The 19,947-nt window shown below is 38.0% G+C and overlaps 2 protein-coding genes across 2 annotated transcripts in view; one reads left to right on the top strand and one right to left on the bottom strand.

Annotated features, from left to right (window-relative positions):
* Positions 1 to 5,887: 5,887 nt before the first annotated feature.
* The window catches only part of ccdc146 (coiled-coil domain containing 146), a 50,729-nt gene continuing 36,669 nt past the window's right edge, over positions 5,888 to 19,947 (top strand). Inside the window, exon 1 of the mRNA XM_025005675.2 lies at positions 5,888 to 6,037. The gene's annotated coding sequence lies outside the window, so the exon portion shown is untranslated. The remainder of the gene's footprint in view (positions 6,038 to 19,947) is intronic.
* Positions 7,017 to 18,208, bottom strand: fgl2a (fibrinogen-like 2a). Its single transcript, XM_017414908.3, has 5 exons — positions 17,366 to 18,208; positions 16,509 to 16,713; positions 11,961 to 12,180; positions 9,941 to 10,111; positions 7,017 to 9,867 (listed from the first exon to the last, which is right to left on the bottom strand). Exons 1-5 carry the CDS (start codon positions 17,969 to 17,971, stop codon positions 9,552 to 9,554), a joined length of 1,518 nt encoding a protein of 505 aa, XP_017270397.1. The 5' UTR covers positions 17,972 to 18,208; the 3' UTR covers positions 7,017 to 9,551.

Genomic DNA, 19,947 nt, shown 5'->3' with positions numbered 1-19,947 from the left:
CAAAAGCAAAGAAACTCTCAGAAAGAAATCATTGGATGGATCTACATCTGATTAACTTTTAGAGTCAGCCCAAATCAAAATGGCTGCTACAGCCAGCTGACTCAGAGAAACACAAAGAAGACAATAACTCAGTCAGTTTTGTAGAAATTGAGCTAAAATTTAGTGTGGTAGAAGCTGAGAATGATTCTTAACACAGTTTTTTAGAGCTAACACATTTTGCAAGATCTCACAGTACTGCATGAGATGATAAAGAACATCATTTATCAGGTTTGATCAAAACAGCTTTAACTCTGCTCTGTGCACAACAGACAGGACAACAATGGGTTATTTTATTACAGCTTCACCAAATCTGTTTCAGGACACAGCTGTGGACATAAACAATATATTACAAACATTATTAGCAAAATGCATTCATATCTTTAATAAGTTATCTATTCAGGATATTCAAAGGCATAGTCCCTGATGTCTGGATAAAAGAAAATATAAACCTTACTTCATCGCAGATGCTTGCACACATAAAACTCAGTGTCAGAAACTACAGAGCCAAAGCATTTGCCCTCTGCACACAAACGTGTTTACTCACATGCCATATTCTTAGCAAGTGTTGCTCTATGTAGCAATAAAAAGCAAGGTCAGCCTTTAAAAGCCTGTGAAGATGTGTAACAGTTTGTAAAACTGATCAGTTCGGTTTTTTAGAGACCCACACACATGCATGGAAACTTAAATTATACGCCTCATGCTACCAGTACTACAAACGTATGTAATCAGGTATGTTTTATATATATGTTGCTTCATGTGTTTAGACAAAATCCACAAAATCCTTCCATCAGACAATATCATCTACCAACATAGCAGCTTTTTTTGCTTATGCATGCATGTTCCCTCTTGTATTTGTCTTTTCAGCTTTTGTCCACTGTGGGATATGATATAGATCAGGGGTGTCAAACTCCAGGCCTCGAGGGCCACTGTCCTTGGAATTTTAGGTTTTTCCTGCTCCAACACACCTGATTCAAATGGTTTGATTACCTCCTCACCAAATCATCAAGGTCTTCAGGAGCACGGCAACAAGTCATCCATTTAAACCAGGTGTTTTTAAAGCTAGAACACATCTAAAACATGTAGGAGAGCGGCCCCCGAGGAATGGAGTTTGACACCCCTGATATAGATGAACCAACTGACTACTTTGTTGGTGTTGACTGGCATTATGTCAGCCTGAAGCAACAAACAGGTATCTTTGTTAAATGGAAGGGGAGGACAGGGCTAATCTTCATATTCACAGACCTCCAAATACTAAATTAAGCAAAACTGTAGGTAATAGTTACCAAAACACAATGAGGTCAACTTTATTGGTTAAAAAATAATGTAAAATTGAATGCTGTAGAACAAAGATGTGTTTGGGGTGTTTTTTTAATAACAAAAGACAGACAAGATTCTGAGAATGTGGCAAAATCTACATGAAAAGGCCATCTTTGAACAGCAGCAATGAAAAGTTTGGATTTTGGAGTCCGCAGCTAGCAGTTCACTAAAAATCAAGATATATTTTTGTGATGAAATCTGCGAGTCAATGCCAGAGAGTAAAGGTCTTTTTTTTTTTTTTACCACATGGACAATAAAACCAAAAGCATGGGCCTAAAAGCTAATTTTAAGATGGACTTGTGGAAAGTTGGAGAACAAAGTTTCCACCTTAGTCTGTGTGCAGATAAATTAATTCATTTCTTGCAATTTTGGTCTTTCTGGAGCCAGGAGTGACCATATTTTGGCAAAAGGCTCAACCAAGAAAGTAGCAACTGAAACTTGATTGGAACAAAAATACAGTACAGTGATACACTGATTTTCAAAAAGGAAGTTGAAGACTTTTTGATGGAGTCCCTGGTTTTGGAGTAGAAATGACCCATTTATATTAGTTGTAACATCTGACGTGGGTTCACAAAGTCCATTTTTATTTTGTACCTTCCTTATCTGGTTCATAAAAGGCTATAAAAACCAAATACCATTGATTACGTTAATTAAAAACACTCCAAAGATTGAAAATGATGCCAAGAATATGCACATGACTGCTATTGCCACACACATTTGGCTTCAGCTGATTTTCCTAAGAGACATGGATGTAGTAAACAGATACAGTTGTCCAGAGCATTTTTTTTTCTTCCTTCAAGAATGTTAGAGGAGCTGAAGCTGAAGGGGGTCTTTCATTCCCAAGTCAACCCACTGACACACGGGGAAACAATGCATCAGATTCTCTGCAGGGATCCTGCAGAAACTCCCAGAAATTACTTCAGACTTTGATTTAGCTAAGAACGTTATTTCTTGGCTATTATTTTTGGTTTTGGTTCTCTATGCTCAAATTTAAGGGTGTTTAAGACTCACAATAAGAACAATATGAAGTTAGAATTATTTTTATGGTTCCACCTCATTTATAAAACAAATCACAGTAATTCACTTCTCATGCAATTTGACCCAAGGTAGGTCAACATTTGTTCCGTTACAAACTAAGAAATCCTTTTACAGAAACACCAGTGATTTGGCTCGAAAGCTACTTTTAAGCTTTGCTACTTTTAAGCTTTAGATTTAGGATTTAAGGCATCTGTTTATAACTTACTCTTGAATTCGAAGGAGAAGAACAAATCTGACACCAGATTATAAATGAGGGAATATTACATTAAACTAACCTGGTTCTGACAAGTGCACTGAGATCTCTTCAGTTCCTTTGAAAACACTGTTCTCTTTGAGATCTGCTTCAGCATGCCTGCTTTATTTTTGTCTTTTTATGATACTTTTACTTTTAACTACATTCTGCTACTTTAGCTTTGACCTAACCTTTAGCCACTTTTAGTTAGAGTTTTGTTACTTTTAGCTGGCCTTTCAATACTAAGAGCTTTAATCCAGCCTTTTGCTTTTTAGCTCTTAGCTAGCCTTTTGATACTTTTAGCTTCAAGCTGCCTTTTATCTAGTCTTTTGCTATATTTGACTTCTACTAAACATTTTGCTGCATTTAGCTTGTGTTTTGTTACTTTCAGCTTCTAACTAATCTTTTGCTACTTTTAGTTTTAGCCAGCAATTTGTTACCTTTGGCTAGAGATTTGCAACTTTTGACTTACTCAGATTTAGCTTCAGCAAATTTCAGCAGAGTCATTAAGCGCTCAGCGTTGATTGTTGTCACTCCTCACCTGTTTTTACAGAGCTTGCAGCAAAGATCTCAGGAAAGCTGAAAAGTGACCCATAAAACATTGCATGCTGATGCCAGGTCTCACCCCTGCTAAGTGACTCAACATGCATCACGAACATCTGCAGAAGACTGTTAAAGTTCTCAGCAGTTTAATCTGCACTGTGAAATAAAAGCCATGAATCACCAGCCAGCAATTATGGCTGAGCTGATGGGAAGTCTTGGTGGAAAAGACTTTTATTGCACGTTTAGTCAGCAGACAGTTTCAGATACTTTTAGAAAACAAAGGTGAAATCTGGAAAATGGCAATGGCAAACGGAGGTGCTTGTTTTAACGCACGACAATGACGCCCTCCTTCTAAAAAAATGTCTTTATTTTACTCACAATTCTCATTCCCAGGCATACTTTTTCCGTCTAGACGTTTTCACCTCAAAATAACTTAATTCTGGGTCATGATTAATTTGCCCAAAAGTGCTCATTTGCATCACAAAGTCTAGAGAAGCATGCCAGGTTCCCACACTGACTCCACTGGGTGCTTTTCAAGGTTAATTTAGACTCCATGGCTTCCTCCAAAAACATTTGCTCCCAAGCACCAGGTGATTTGTACAAAACCTAACAAGGGCTGGTAAAAAACAGAGCCATGCAATTAAAAAGTTTAGTTTGGCAAAGCTGTTTAAAAAAAGTTTGCTTTTAGGGTGTGTGGGAGGTGGGGTTGCCCTCTTATTTCCTCCCCTTCTCACTTATACTGGCAAATAAAAGCCAGCCGTGTCTCCCACAGGCTTGTAAATCCTGAATCCAACCCATGGACAACATGTCAAATGACTAGGATGATCTGTTATTGTGGATTTTTTGCCACAACATTTCTGGAAAACTTCAGTTACCTTACAAGACCTAACCTTAAAGCATTACTGTAACAATCCAGCGGGTAATATGCATTCTCTGAAGGAATACTAGGCCTTTAAATGGAGTTCTGTTTTCATTTTAGTGGAACATCCAGAAGTTTAGTCTTTATCTTTGTATAAAAATGCATAAGGCTACTGTTGATATAACACACCCCTGCAGCTGTTGTACAGAGTGAACAATGGCCCATGCCAGCTCTCACAGTGCATTGTGGGAAAAGTAAAAGGAGAAGAGCAGTGTTGCATCATCATCATCTCACCTATAACTCGAAGTTAGTTGAATCACAATGATTTATGCCTTTTGGAGCTCGGTCAGCTGGTGTTTTCCTTCATCCGGTTTTAAGTGTGGCCAATTCACGCCACATGTTGGTGATGAGGCCTCAGACTGCACTTTACTATTTGCTCCCACCTAGTGGACAATCAAGGTAAGTGTAATCAAAGGTTCTGCATTTTTGAAACTTTTCCATCTTTAGATGACATAAGTTTTAAAGTGCAAAAGATAAACATAAAGAGGGATCATGCTGTAATACTTTAATCATTTTTGTAAAAAAAAAAAAAAAAAAAAAAAAAAAAGAGCTCTCATTTTTGTGCTTGTTTTCTGTTTGCGTTTGCCAGTTCTCACAATCAGGGGCATCTGTTTCGCGCATGTTTTCTCAATAAACATAGCAAAACAAAGCTAATTTCCCAATTATTTCCTTTTTTACTTTATTTGCAATTTTCAAGGTTTATAAACATCTTTGTAATTTGTTGATTGCATAAGGTCTGTTTTATGCTTAAAAAAACTAATTACATCAGCTATTTCCTGCCAGTGTGTTTCTTAGGATAATAAGAGTTATTTACTATTTCACATTAACATTTACATTTTCAAACATAAAAGGGGGCTTTATTCAATGCTCAGTTTTCTACTATTTAGACGTAAGCAATTTAAAACAGTTTTACGCACTTATAAGAGTGGTTTTTTTTTAAGAAACTTCTCCAACAGGGGGACGTAACGACGTCGTTGTCATGGTAACCACAACACGCTGTTCGTCCGGAAATAAAAAAAAAAGAAAGATTTGCTAGGGCTAAACTGATAAAGTTTTAAAGGTTATGTTAGAATAGTTTTGTCGGACCAAAAAAGTGAGAATTTCAGGACAAAACAAGAAGACGAGTGAAAAGTTAATAGTAAGACGTTTTTATATTCCTGTTTGTCTCCGTGTTTTAGCGAAAAACGCGAGTTTAAAATTGTAGCTCAGTCGTTTTAGTTTGACGACGTAGGCTAGTAAACACGTAGTCTTAAAAAGGTTTTATAAAACGTACTATTAGATAACAAAACAAAATAAAACAAAAACTAAGGGATATTTTGTTTTTTACTTGGGCGAAAAGTTTTTTCTAGTTTAAACAAACAAAAAAAAAAATGCAAATTGTTCTTTGCAGACTGTTTCGTTAACTTACTGTCCGTTTTTTGAGCATTTAATTGTGGAAAACAATATTAACCATAGGTTCTTGTATATTTTACAAAAAGGATTGCTCCAAAATGCTTCAAAATAAAAGCACCATTTCGCATCCATACTGTAATTTCTCCTCTCTTGTTATTACTATGAAATGTTCTTTCTTTTTCATAGTAAGTATGCTAATTACTATGGTTTTCTCAAAGTTAAACACATGGATACACTGACTCTAAGAGTAAGTTGGACTCCTCCTGACTAAAAAGGTGGGAATTACAGCATATAGCACATCCCACACATTTTTGCAGTTTTTTTAATTTGTTTCACTCCTAAAACCAATAAAATAGGTTTGTTGATTTAATGTATTTGCGTGTTTTTCATTAGTGAGTGACTCCGAGGAACAGCAGGACTCCAGGCCTCCCAGCACAGAAGAAGCTGAGTCTGAAGAACAAGAGGAGGATATTGCACCAGATGCTTCGGTTCTCGAAGATCAGCCGCCGACAGATCCTGAAGTCTCTGCTTGTCCTGCCTTCCAAATCTTAGAAGAGGTAAAACTCTGACATTAATGTGTCACAAGTTTTAGAGTTGGCAACAACATTAAAGGTACTCATTGCAAACTATGAAATTAAACATAATAAGGGGTATCCTGAACTATACCAGTTTGAAAGAGATTAGTTTTCCAGATATATTGGTATACAATTCTGAAATGCAGGTCAGCACTTAAAGTAAATAAAGCACTTTTATCTGCAAACTTTACTTAAAACGTGAGCGTAAATACACACCAATACATCAAAGTTGTCAGACTCTTCGATCTCATACAGTTTCACGGATGTAGTCATTGTTTCTCGTATTTTCAGTCCCTTTTGCTGTTTTCGTGGGTAAACAAATGCACGTGGTGGTTGGCTGGCAGATTTTTAATTTAAGGACACATTACCCCCTAATGTGAGAAACAAGTTGTGCAAATTTTGTTTCTTACTTTGTTTTGTTTTTTGACCCATCTTCATGACATTGCAATGAGTAACTTTAACCCAAATCCTTTAAAACATAGAATATTTGTCATGCTTTTCAAAGATTATTTAGTCTTGTGATGATAGCATTTATCTGCAGTGACTTTAAGAAAATATCCTTCAGCATTTCATTTTCAGATGTTTGGAAATGACACTAAGCTGGTTTATGACATAAGGCTTTTAATGTTTAAGAAAAATGATTACTTAGAGCCTAAATCATTCATTAGGAGAGCATGGTACAGTTTTTAATAATTTTATCACCAGAAATAGTGAACAGATATCAAATCCAAAGTCTCACAGTCTCCCCTTTATCTCCTGAAAGGGCAATATAATCTAAGTTTTTAGTTTGGTGGCTCTTTTTATTTGGCATCCCAAAAACCTGGATGCTGTTCTGCAGACACTCTAAAGTTGGACAAAAATCTGCTCATAAAATCTCATGCTAAACTTGTTTATGTTCACGTGCTTTGGTCCCAAAGCATAAGAAGCTTATTCACAATAAATACTGCAGTGCACACAGTGATAAAATTGGAACTTTATTCAGTTTTTATTATAAAAAAATATGCAGGTTTATTTGGTCATGGCAGGTTAACATGATTAGAAAGATCAGTATGGTACACGCACACACACACATTTCCAAATACATTTGTTTTAACAAAGACTGGTCACAATTATGCATCATTTACAAATGCCTGACTGTCAACAATCAATAGACTTTGCACTGCATGATCTACAGAAACATATTATATAAAAGCTCTGATACCTCACAAAGTTAAATAAATACTGTACACATCCTTTAAGTAAAACATTTCTTTTGTCCATCTTTACCTCATTCAGTGTGTATAAAATGGAATACATGGTGCTGTACAGTTTCCTAACATTAGATGGCGATATTGTACACATGGTGAGTTAAAGAGAATTTTACAAACTTGATGTGCGGCATAAAGAGGTGGGCCGCCTTTCCAAATGCAAGGATGGAAAAACAATTGGAAGTGTTTAATGTTTTGCTCGATGGCTGCTGTCAGGAACAATTTAGCAGAGCATCAGTTATGCAAACGGCGCTAAATGTGTGTAGCACTCTAGAGGAGTCTATCATGGTTTTTCCTGGGATGTTTTGAAATGTTCGGGATAATGATGTATTATCGATATGTCCCGGTGTAATTAAACAAGTGACACCAAAGTCTTCACTTCTGAACAGCGTCTCTAAAAGATTTATGAAACCGTTTGACCCCCCCGCAAAACTGTATCATCAGCTTACCTCACTTGAGCGCTTGCTGTTAATTATAAAATCATTTGCAGCTGAGAAAAATGATAGCTCATTAGTTTTTACTACTGGTATGTGCTGCACTGCGTCTCAGCGGGGGTTTATAGCAGGAGGCAGCGGGACAAAAAAAAAAGTGGAGAAATGTCAGAGACCAGTGAAAAATTATTCACGGTCAGCTTCCGTGTAATATCATGGCCCCTGTAGGAGGCTGGCCTTTTATGCCACATGTGTGTTAGTTTGCAGATCATTCCTTCTCTCTTATTATCTGCATCATATTAATCCATCATTTTAAAGGCCACGCTCACTACAGTGCAAAATGTAATAACATATTTCACTATTATTTTGTTAGTACTGCATTCAAACTATCTATAGGGCTAAAGTCTTTTTTTGGTGTACAACACCAATTCCTAAAAGGCTGAGATGTTGCTTAAAATGTAAATAAACAAACAGCAATGACCTGCAAATCTCATAAATCTGTATTTTATTCGCAATAAAACCTAATAAACATATCAAATGTTGAAACAAAGAAATTGTACCATTTAAAAATAGTAAGGTAATTTTGAATCTTATGGCAGGAACACATTTTGACCAAGTTGGAACAGGAGCAACAAAAGGCTGTAACATGAAGTGGAATGAGTAAAAAGCCTTGATTAGCATTTTGCACCTAATTACGTTATTTGGCAATAGGTCAGTAAGCATTTTAGAGAGGCTGAATCTCTAAGATGTAAAGATGGGCAGAGGTTCACCAGCTTCTGAAAAACTGTATGTCAAAACAGTGGAACAATTTTAGAATTCTGTTCCTCAAGACTTTGAATATCCCATTGTTGATAGCTCATAATTTCATTTTGAAGAATTCTGGACAAATCTTAGAGCTTGGAGGACAAGGCTGAAAGTCCATATTTGATTCCAGTGATCTTTGGGAGGAGCTCAGGGGCCACAGTGTTAAAAACAGGTCTGATTCTGTTCTGGACATCACTGCATGGGCTCAGGAATACTTCCACAGATCAGTGTCTGTAAACACAGTTCTCCTTGCTATCCACAAATGCAGGCTAAAGCTCCACAAACACTGCTGTCTTCTCTGGACCAAAGCTCCTATCAAATGGACTGAGGCAAAGTGGAAAACTGTTCTATGATCAGACGAATCAAAAACTGAAATGATTTTTGGACACTATGGAGACAGGTCACCTGACCTGTTATAAGTACTCAGTTCAAAAGCCCGCTTCTCTGATGGTGCATTAGTGCCACTGGCATGGGCAGCTTACACATTTGAAAGGCAAGGCACCATCAATGCAGAAGTGTTTGTACAGGTTTTAGAACAACATATGCTCATCCAGTAAAAATTCCAGGACTGTTGAACAGCTATCCCCCTCCAAAAACTCCAACAACTGCTCTCCTCAGTTCTTAAACATTTCTAAACTGTTGTTTAAAAAAAAGCACGGTTCACAGTGTTAAATATAGTCCTGTTCTCACTTTGAGATATGTTGCTGCCATACAATTCAGTTACATAACTTTTTTTTTTTTTTCATAAAAATTGTAAATAATTTCTTAGTTTCAACAACTGATGTGCTTTCTATGTTTCATTGTGAATAAAATGTAGGTTCATGGGCTTTGAAATCATTTCCTCCTGTTTTTATTCACATTTTACATAAAATCCCAACTTTTTCAGAATTTTGGTTTTACAGGGATGCATGTGTCAATGTGTGCAAATGAATAAATACAGGGAAATGTATGATCCGTTTGTTTTCTTCCTTCCTAAGTGTGTGATTCTATTCCTCAAATGTTTATTGGCCCTTCTTAAGGAGCATAGTTTTTGGGCCGTATCATCATCTTGACCGTTTTAAAGGCCTGCCTGTAGTTGGTGGGGTAGTACTCTGTCGACATGTTGTGCCACGTTCCCCAGAAGATCCCGTTCCTGACGCCCTTGTACCTCTTGTGGTAGTACTTCCCGTTGAGGTTGGCCGACATGCAGGCATCGAACCACCAGCCGGAGCTGTAGTAGGCACCGCAGTTTCCAGACGGGTACATGTCGTTGTCACGGTCGGGCGTGGAGAAGAACTTCTGGTCGTGGTTGAAGTGCTTGTTGAAACTCATGGCATTTCCAGCCGTCCCACTGGAACGATACATTGATTAAACAGACGCTGTGATTGAATTCGACTTGTGTTTGCAGCATGCAAATACTATACCTGTATCCACTGATCGAAAGCCGGTAGCGCAGGTACTCGTTAGCCACATAGATCTGGTCATACTTTGCATATTCCCGAACACCCTCAAAATCCTCCAGCTCTATCCGCAGAATCATGTCTTTGGCTTTTGTCAGCAAGTGAATGTAGTCATTGCCCAGCCAGAATTCGCCTCTGCAAAGACAGAAGAAAACTAAGAATAAGGCATACAATATAAATAAGCTCATATACCAGCACAGTTGGTTGGAAAATAGATACATTTATTCAAACAAAATTAACTTATTCCCACACCTGGGAGGATGTAGAGGAGACACAAGCGAAGTGTGACAGTGAAAAATGGATGAGAGAGGTTATTATTTTTTTAGTGGGAAGCAATGCGAGAGCTGCAGGCATGCTTATCAAAAAGTTACCATGGTTATTCTCACAAGAGAAAAAAAACACACACAAAAAACTCCCAAAAAGAACAGAAGTGAAGATATTGATCAGTGTATCCTTCACTGACTATTCTTTCTAAACAGCACCGGTCTCCTGTCTTAAATAATAGATTAAAGTGTACAAGTTTGCAACTCGTGAAAAGGAATCAAATCTGCTGTGGTCAGAGTCTTTACTTAGTTTTATGTGCGATAATCAGCCAGTGTTAGTGAAAACAGGTGGTGAACAATCTGTGATAGAGAGAACAGGTGTATATCGTTATTGTTATGGCCCCTAATAGCAGACTGGGCGCTTTCGAGTCATGATTTGAGGGATGACATTGTTTAGTAGCATTAATTTCCATAAAAGCTGATCCACTAATGTAAATAAACTGTACTTGAATATGTCCCTCATTTTGTGATGTTTTCCAAAAATCTATCAATCTTTTATTTGAACAATTAGCAGGTTTCTCACAGCGTTAGAAGATGTTCTATGATGGTTGTTGAATCTGGCTGTAATGGTGCCCACATGCTGAAGTTGATATAGTTTGACATTTAAAAATCACATTTCAAATTCAGTGTCTTAAACTGATTAAACAAATCAGCCTGAACTCTTGGAACTGCAGCACTTTTGCTAAACCTAACCAGTACTGTAGAAATATTCATTTTGTTTTTAGTGCCAAAAGGTCAACAGCTTGAACAAAATAAACACCTAGCATTCTTTGAAGGGAATTTAAAACTAAAATCATATGCTGAGAAGGGGCAGAGTTATGGCTGTTTTGGTCAAACCTTGTAAATTATGTTATGCTCAGTCTGAGCTACTACAACATCAAATTTTAGCTCAATAGCTGTAAAACTGACTGAGTTGTAGACACTTTAGTGTTTGCCAAGGTTGTTTATCTGTGGTAGCCATCTTGAATCAGGCTCACTTCAAAAGTTAATTAGCTGTAGATATCCATCCAGTGATTGCGTTCTGAAAGTTTCATTAAAACCCACACCCAGACACAGGCAAAAAAGTTATCCTCTTCAAAATCATTACTCTTTGCTCTGAGACAAAAGCAAAGCAAATCCTCTTATTTGGCTTCAAAATAGGTTTCAAATTATATTTTTTGTAGTGTATTATAATACATTTTATCTACATTTTACTTTAAATTAAATACACATTAAGTTATTATCATCCCTTCGCCTGCGGCTGTGGATGATAGCTGCTTTTCTTGGTTCTAATGCTGCAGAAGGAACATGGTCCACATTACAAGAGAAGAAGATTCCCTCTCTGATGTTTAAATTTTTATGTTTTGCCTGTGTTCCATTTTTAAAAGATTGCTCCAACAGTTTATGACTCCACTTCCATAAAAGAGGGGAGTCAAGCTTCATAAACTGCTGCATCCTACAAACCCTACTGTATAATGCATCTCAGTTGCAGCTTTTATTAGATCTCTCATCCCTGTTAAAACCCGACTTTATAGCCCAGATCTCTGTCAGGTAAAATTAACCTTGATGTAAATTGGTTTATTTCTCATGTCTTCAGCCACGTGTTCCCTCCATTAGTTTGGGTTTTTCTTCTGTTAGGTTCGTAAATGACTGTGTATAAGGCTTTAAATACAGAAACATACCTGAGGTTTCCAAAACCCTTCTTATACTCGGCCCAGGTGCGGTTAAAGCTGACAGACCCATCGAGACGTTGCTGAATGACAGTCCAGCCTCCTCCGTAGGACTCCATCTCACAGAGAACCTCAAATGTCCCATTGCGGGGATCAGGGGTCACTCGATAAACGCCGTTCTTCCTCACCTCCAACACATTGTAGTCTGAACAGTCACGGGGGGCTAAGATAACTGCAAGGTGGGAGGACCACAGACAGAAAAGGGGGTGGTTTTAAGAGGATTTTACTGGATGGATTTAATTATCTTTTTACTTTGGTCTAGCTTATTTCTCTGGCCAACAAAGAGATTGTAATAGAAACAGCCCCCAAGGCTACTAAAGTGAAGAAAAAGAAATAAAAAGTTAGTTGAAAATTCACCAGAAAATCTTGTGAAAGTCTTCTCTTTTGTTTCATTTTCTGGAAAAGTCTGTAAAACAATAATTTACCATTTGTTTTGCTAGCAACCTGGCTTTTAAAAGTTATTTCCAGAAACAAATCTGTTAGAAATCAAACCTCACTTTAGCATGTCCAGCATAGTAACATTTGCCAATAAATTCATTCTTTAAATAATTTTGGTGTGTCCATTTATGTCTTTTCTTATTTAGGATGTAAGAATTAGGGATAAAAATGTTGCAGCACTGGTCCATTTTATACCCCTTCACTCTGAAGTCCATTTCCCCTACGTTTTTATACCTGCCCTGTTATTCCCATATGTCTTGTTTCTTTCCTCTGTGTTGCACTGCAAACCATACTCCTTAGACCCAAAGGCCTGCATCAGTCAGCATTTGTGAACTGAAAGAAACAGTCTTGTCAAAACTCAACGTAAAACTGAATGAGAAAGGCTGCCTCTGCACATCTGGGTCTAAATTGTCCTGACATTAGGCAGGCAGTATGCGGTTTGAGTTTGAATTGTTGATACACTTTAGTCACAGTGCTAAATCTGTTTAGTGGGATGGTAGATTAAAAGGGACGACCTCAGGTATAGATATGAGAAGTCTACAATGAATAGTATTTGCGGAGAAGGAAATAAAACATGCTGTTGTGTTATTTCCACATGCTTTGGCCGTATACCCATCTACTTAATTTTCCTCCCACGTTTCAAAAGGTACTTAAAGTGCAAAAAGGCTGCAGATGGTTTTTCTTACCATATGGAGAACAGTTTCAGAGTATATCGCGAGGCTGGAACGTATTCTTGTCACGTTAATAACTCTGTCGGCATTTGGCATTCAGAGTATTGACCTGTAAATTTCTTTAGCGTCTCACGCTTTTTCCTTAACTGCAGTTTCTCCACTTCACTTCACCCCTCCCTATTTGTCCCCATCCATTCAAACGGGCAGCTGGTGTCCCTGGACGGGCAAGTGCCATCTCCATCTCAAACGGCTGGCACAGTGCCTGACCTTAAATAACTCTAATATCAGTCACTTACTCTTGTTTAAGAAGACTCTTGGCTGTCTGTCGGATTGTTGAGTCAAATTAGGGGATAATTGGTCTGAGACAGTTTTAGCAAGAGAATGGCATCAGTCATTTCAGCAAACACCTTCCCCAAAAACAACAAATGGATCCTTGTAGTGGATTAAAAAGACATGGCCCTCTAGTGGTTGTGGAAATGTACTGCTTTTTTTTCAAACTGTGTAGATATTACAAGTACCACAAATAAAGGAGGTCCAAATAGTTGAATAAATGTAACAGCATGTTTTTTTTAATCAGTAACTTTTGTAATTGTGACAGTATACTGTTTCAACCATTTTGACTAGAATTTAAACCAGATTAGTTTGACAGATTGACGTGCTAAAAACAATGGGCGTTTGACTTCAGCTGCTCACAGGGTTTTCAGAAACGGGAACCAAGTATTATCAAGACTGTCAGCCATTTGATGAGAAAGGAAATGTATTATGCATGGAAAGTGATAGCATGATTCTTCCTCCTTAGAGCTAAAATTAAATACTTCAGCTCGGTTTAGATGGACAGAAACTTATCATAAAAAATGCATAGTCATCACATATCTTAGCAAAGAACTGAGCGTTCATTTTCATTTATTGTAATTGATTTAATGGAGCTTGAATTTTTGTCCACTTGGCTTGAAATCTAAATTTAAAAATTGCTTCTGGCAACAAAATGGAAGTTGGCTGAAGGGATTAGAAGGAACATTTACAACACTTTTGTCAAGACAGTTTTGTTACTGAAATATTGTGGTAGTCATGCTTGATTGTAAAAGTGGTATTCTAGATTTCTTAAATCATTAACAGTAATGTTTGGGACTAATTACCTGTACCACTGTAATTGGATGTTCCTGCATGACATACCAACTCAAAATTTTGACATGTGTGTACCTTTGGTCTAATTGTTTATCTTTGTCATAGCATTTTATAAATAATTATTCAGAACAGACTGAATGGTATATTAATGCAGCATGTAATTTTTCATTTGAAAGATCTGGACATTAGGATTGTTGTCCTACAACCCCCTTTCCAACAAAGTTAGGGCACTGTGTAAAATGTTCACGACTTCTTCTTTAAATGACTGAGCCTGAACCAGCATTTATAGATAACACAGCGAATTGTGTTTACGAACAATGATTTGTGGAAGTGTTGTTGAGCCCATGCAGTGATGTCCGTAACAGAATCAGACCTGTTTTTAATGCAGCACTGCCTGAGGGCCGAAGGATCATAAGCATCAAATATTGACTTTCAGTCTTGTCCTTCGAGCAGAGATTTCTCCACATTCTTGAAATCTTTTGTTGATATTATGAAATGAAGAGGATGGGATATACAAAGTCTGCACAATTTTTTGTTGAGGAACATTATTCTGAAATTCTTTAATTGTGTTTAGACAGTTTTCTCCAGACTTGTCTGCCTATCTTTACTTTTGAGAGATTCAGCCTCTCTAAAATGCTCTTTTTATACCCAGTCCTCTTACTGACCTGTTACCAATTAACCTAATTCATTGCAAAATGCTCTTCCAGCTGTTCCTTATTCATACCACTTACTTTGACAGCCTTTTGTTGCCCCATTCCAACTTTTTAAAGATGTGTTGCTGGCATCAAATTCAAAATTACACGATTATTTTTAAAAATAGAACAATTTCTTAATTTAAGCATTTGATAGGCTTACAATGTCCCAATGGGAATAAAATATGGGTTTATGATATTTGCAAATCATGGCACTCTTTTTTTTTTTTTTTACATTTTACACAGTGTCCCATTGGAGTTGTATGTAAAACATTCTTTGTCATATCAATTTTAGTGTCTCAGAATAAGAAAAAATACTCAAGTGAAACAGCATTTCATATAGCCACACAGCAGTTTTATCAGAAGATACTGTATTGCCCAAGTCTCTTTGTATCAACAGCTGTTTCTTGTCTTCTCCCAATGGACTGACCTCAGACCATCAAGAATAAATTCTTTACTTTTGAGCAAAACGTAACAGATAATGTGACAAATTGATGTACAGAGATGAGTGTTGCTGATGCTGCGTGCAATCCATGACTAGTGCAATGTCAGGAGAGCTGCCTTGATTGCTTTTTGTGTTATCTGCAAGATGTATTGAGTGCCAGAGTTATGCAGCAAAAGTAACAGCTTGACTGCCAGAAGAAGCGAAACAAGGGCCAAGGCACAGTGTGGTGAACCAGAAAAAAAATGGTAAATAGAAGTTAAAGAAGCAAAAGAAAAAGAATTTGAAGTCCTGTATTATAGGGGAGAGTTTGGAGAAGAAATAGGCAAGTGTAGGGTGGAAGCAACCACACACGAGAAAGACACAGGATTCCCTTCACACCACTGTCCCAGCTAATCTGCTTAGACATAAGCTCACATCTGTTTTCCACATGAAACCCCCAGTATAGTTTCACATCCACTCATGCGGCATCAGAAGATTATTATTTTTGTGACTGTAAAGAGGCCTGCCGTTCTGCTGTGCTTTCATCCAAGTGAGCTTTTACATCATTGTTGGATGTGTGACACGCTCAGCTCATTTGCAACTGCTTTTATTGTCAACTGATGTCAAGAATCTGTTATTGCCTTTGAGTTTTTACATATGGAGAGTAGTGGAGGGTCAAAGCACTTGAATTAGTTGTGTAAGAGCTAATTGGAATTCATATTTTGCCCCTGGCTTTTATATTGCTTCACTGATGTATGATCTAATCTAAAAGCTATTCCACACTAAACAAACAACTCAGCTAAAAGATATGTAGAGGAAATGATGGAATTTTTTCTTCACACATATGGATCCCCCTGCATTTCTTGTTCATATAGAAAAGCCCTGTTGTGACAAACAGCTATGTAAGGTCATCATCAGCTTGAAAGGTTTCACTTCCCATTTTCCAAATAAGAGCAATCTTGTAGGGTTAAGGTGACCCAACAAATTCAAGCGATTGCATGAATTTAGTTCACTTAGGAATGCCAGGAAATTCCCTTCCCACAACCCAAACTTCTGGAGCTATTTTGGTGTTGGAGATTACATCCTGTTGGGAAAAATAATTAGAGAATTCAAAAGATTCACCATAGAGTCTTAGGAATACCAAGCTTACACTGAGGGCTGGTCTGTAAGGCACACTGGGTGTTGCAGTTGGAGTTGAGCTTGTTCACCAGTCCGGTGATGTTCTCCACCCTTCTGTCCACCATAGCCTGCACGTTGTCCATGTTGAGCAGGTGGAGCTCCTCCAAGCGACTCTGCAGAGTCGAGATCTGGCTCCTGGCGTTGCGCAGGCTGGCTGACATCCTATTGAGCTTCACCTGAGAAAAGGCCAGAGCGGGAGTGAAGAAAATTGTTTTTGGCGCCAGCTACAAAAGCAGGTGGATTACTGAAGGCACCAACTAACTTGAATTTTTGATTGGAAACGGTGTCTGTGCGATGACTGGCCGGCTGCCAACTCAACTGTGAGAATCCACAAGCTTACCAGGCAGGCGAAATGTATCGTCATTTGGCCGGTGTCTAATGCTGATTCCCCACTCTGTTTACAGTACCAGGAATTTTCCCTGGTGGACTGGTGCCAGTTCAGACATCACAGGCCTTTTAGCATCTGGTCTGTTGACATTCCAGTTCGGTGAATTTGACTGGACAAATTTTAGATGATAGCGTATCCAGAATGTTTATAAAGCACATTTTCTGCCCATTTGTAGTCAATTTCCCCAGGATTCAAAAGCGATGAAAATGACATGCTCTTACAGAAAAAATGTATAGTTTAGTTGGAATTGTTGTAGTGTAGTTTGTCATTTAGACTACACACCCTAGGAAATTCCTTAATCTAATAAAGAATGCTGCCTTATTGAGATTAAGAGAAGAATCATCAGTCAAGCTTAAATTGACAAACAGATGTACATTTCTTAATAAAATACTACATTTGTCAATTTTAGTGTTTTAAAGTGACAGAATTTTGCCTCTTACCTGCATCTCCTGCACAGTGCTTGGATTTGATGGATTTTTTCTATAAATGGAACCTTGCCCCAGTCCAGTACCATCCACATTAGCTCCAGGACCCATCCCATCTCCCTTCTCCTCTTGGCTAGATCCACCGTGTGTCGTCAAGTCCTGTCTGACTTCTTCTCCAGCATCACTTTGAACCGAGTCCTGTGTCTGTCCTTGGTCCCCTCGCTCATATCCGAGCGCCCCGTTGCCTTGCGCCCCACAGCACTCCTGGCACCCACTTTTCAGCTTGTTCACCGCCTCCTTCAGACTCTGCAGCTCCTTCATTGTCTTCTCCAGCAACCTGAACTGCTTGGGCAGCTGAATGGTGAGGGGAGGCAGGGTTAGCTGATAGGGACAGTCCTCCCCGTCCTCTGCTCCTGGCCCAGAGCTCCCACAGTGGCCCGAGGGTCTAAGTTTCATAGGACAAGAAGTGGGGTTACCAGATTCAGATCCCAGATTGTAGGGTCCTTGAGCATCCCATCGCTGGTAGGAGTTACTGGAAAAGTCTGCTGCCCGGCTGGTTTGTGGCACCAAGGTGGCTGTGAGCAGGAGAACAGCACAAACGCAAAGCAAAATTGTCCTCATGTTTTTAAGAATTTTAAAAATGAAATTAGTCTGTGCAAATCAAGGCTGAAGGTAAATGGCTTGAATGTGAACTTGTGGTGTGAATAAGTTAAGTTGTGTGGGTGTGTTTGTCTCCGTCTAAGTGTGTCCTGTATCTTTCTGGTTTCAGCACGCTCCTCTGTTTGTAAGTGTGTGTCCGCGCGCGTGTGTATGAGTGCAGTATGCAGGAGGAAGAGAGCGCAGAGGAACTGCTGCTGCCTCAGATAGCTGTGTCATTAATATCAGGATGAGGGAGGGAGGGAGCTCGAGAGAGGGATGAGGGAGAGAGAGTGCTGAGTTGAAGAGGATGGGAGGGGCAGGACTATTACAAAACACCATTTCAGCAGCATTAAGAGAAAGTACAGAGCTCAAGAAAGCTTAGATGTGTTGGGTAAGAGACAATAAGAGGCAAGTGAGGATGTCAAGTTTGAAAAGATGGGTACTTTACTGTCGTTCAGATGATCTTGCCTCTTTCTGAAGTCAGATCATTTCCTTAAAAATCGAAATGACTTGTGCACAACCACTATCCACTCTGTTGACATCAGCTTGATGTTTTTTCACGCTTTGTTGCTTTGTGGAATTGTGTCCGTAAAATTTTAAGTCTCTTTTTATAAACCTGCTCAGAAACCAAAGTCTTGCTGGATCGCCTGAGCCTGAGACTCAAATCTCACAATAAGCACAGTTACTATAACAGCAAGACCCAGAAAAAAATGTTTTTGTTCATTAGATTCATTAGAATGATGGAAAAACACAAAAAATATAACTGACCAGAATTTTTAATTATGTTTTTATTTAAGATCTTAAGGGTAAATCTATAATTTATTAAGTTAATTACAAAAATGTCTGAACCCTAATTTGAAATGCCCTTTGGAATTTTTTTGTAAATAAACAAAATTTTAGTTTATGCCAAATGTTTCAACTCTTGTTATCTCAGAGGTGTTGGATGCACTTTTATTTCTTTGTTTGCACCTTCTGGAGCTCCTCCAGTTGCTTTTAGGATAACAAAAAAATACCTGCAAACCCCACATACAGCAATTCCAAACCTTTTCTAAAACACAAAGTAAAGCTTACATTTGATTGGATTTGAGTTTGATTTTTCATTTATAGGGAAAACATTTTCCCCTCTGGGATAGAGCCTGTATTCAATATTTAAACTGTTTTTAATGACTCCACCTTTTTCTTTAAATATTTTTTTAAATCAAATGTCTCAAATTGCTTTCCGTTTCTGTCATTTGAAACAGGATTAGTTTAATTTGATTTTTATTGACATTTAGTATTTCAATGGGAATATGATTCTGCATTGCAGAGAAGTAACAAAACTACAAAAAAAACTGATTAGGTGTAATAATTTTTTTTGAAATATGGATATAAAAACCTGTTTATTTTGACAGAAAACTTTAACTTTCTGAAGACTGAATGGGATTATGTTTGAGCTGAACAATGACTGGCTTTTTAACCAAACCGTTGTCTCATCCATACTGCTCTGAGGCGCCAGCTGCTGATTAAGTAATATATTTTAACTGCCGTGGTGTCACCACTGATAGATTTATGAATTAGTTAAGTTTAAACACAAACAATGAAGCCTTTATTGGTAAGTAATGAGCAGTAAACATGTTTTGTTTATGACAGTAACTGAGTCTTTAGTGGTTTTAGGATGAATGGAACTGCATTTTGGCTCATGCATCAGGCAATCTTATCAACCAACTTATAGAAATGATTACACAAAAACTAAAGCTGCTATAAGAAAAATTAACTCGCATTTCTTCATCAAGTTATTCCCTCCCCAGCTTGATTAATTTTCCTTGGTTGGTGTAGATTAATCAATTTGGCAGAGACAGAGAAAGCTGTTGTTTTAGCTTCTTAAATGATTCATAATCATGAGGCATAATCACAAGACAATCAAAAGTGTTTGCTGTTAAAATCTGACAAACGTTTCATGAGTCACGTTTCTGAAGAAG

The sequence above is a fragment of the Kryptolebias marmoratus genome, linkage group LG18, assembly GCF_001649575.2.
Source record: "Kryptolebias marmoratus isolate JLee-2015 linkage group LG18, ASM164957v2, whole genome shotgun sequence".
Taxonomy (NCBI): domain Eukaryota; kingdom Metazoa; phylum Chordata; class Actinopteri; order Cyprinodontiformes; family Rivulidae; genus Kryptolebias; species Kryptolebias marmoratus.
The sequence above is the reverse complement of the archived record's forward strand: the minus strand, read 5'-3'. Positions and strand labels throughout refer to the sequence as shown.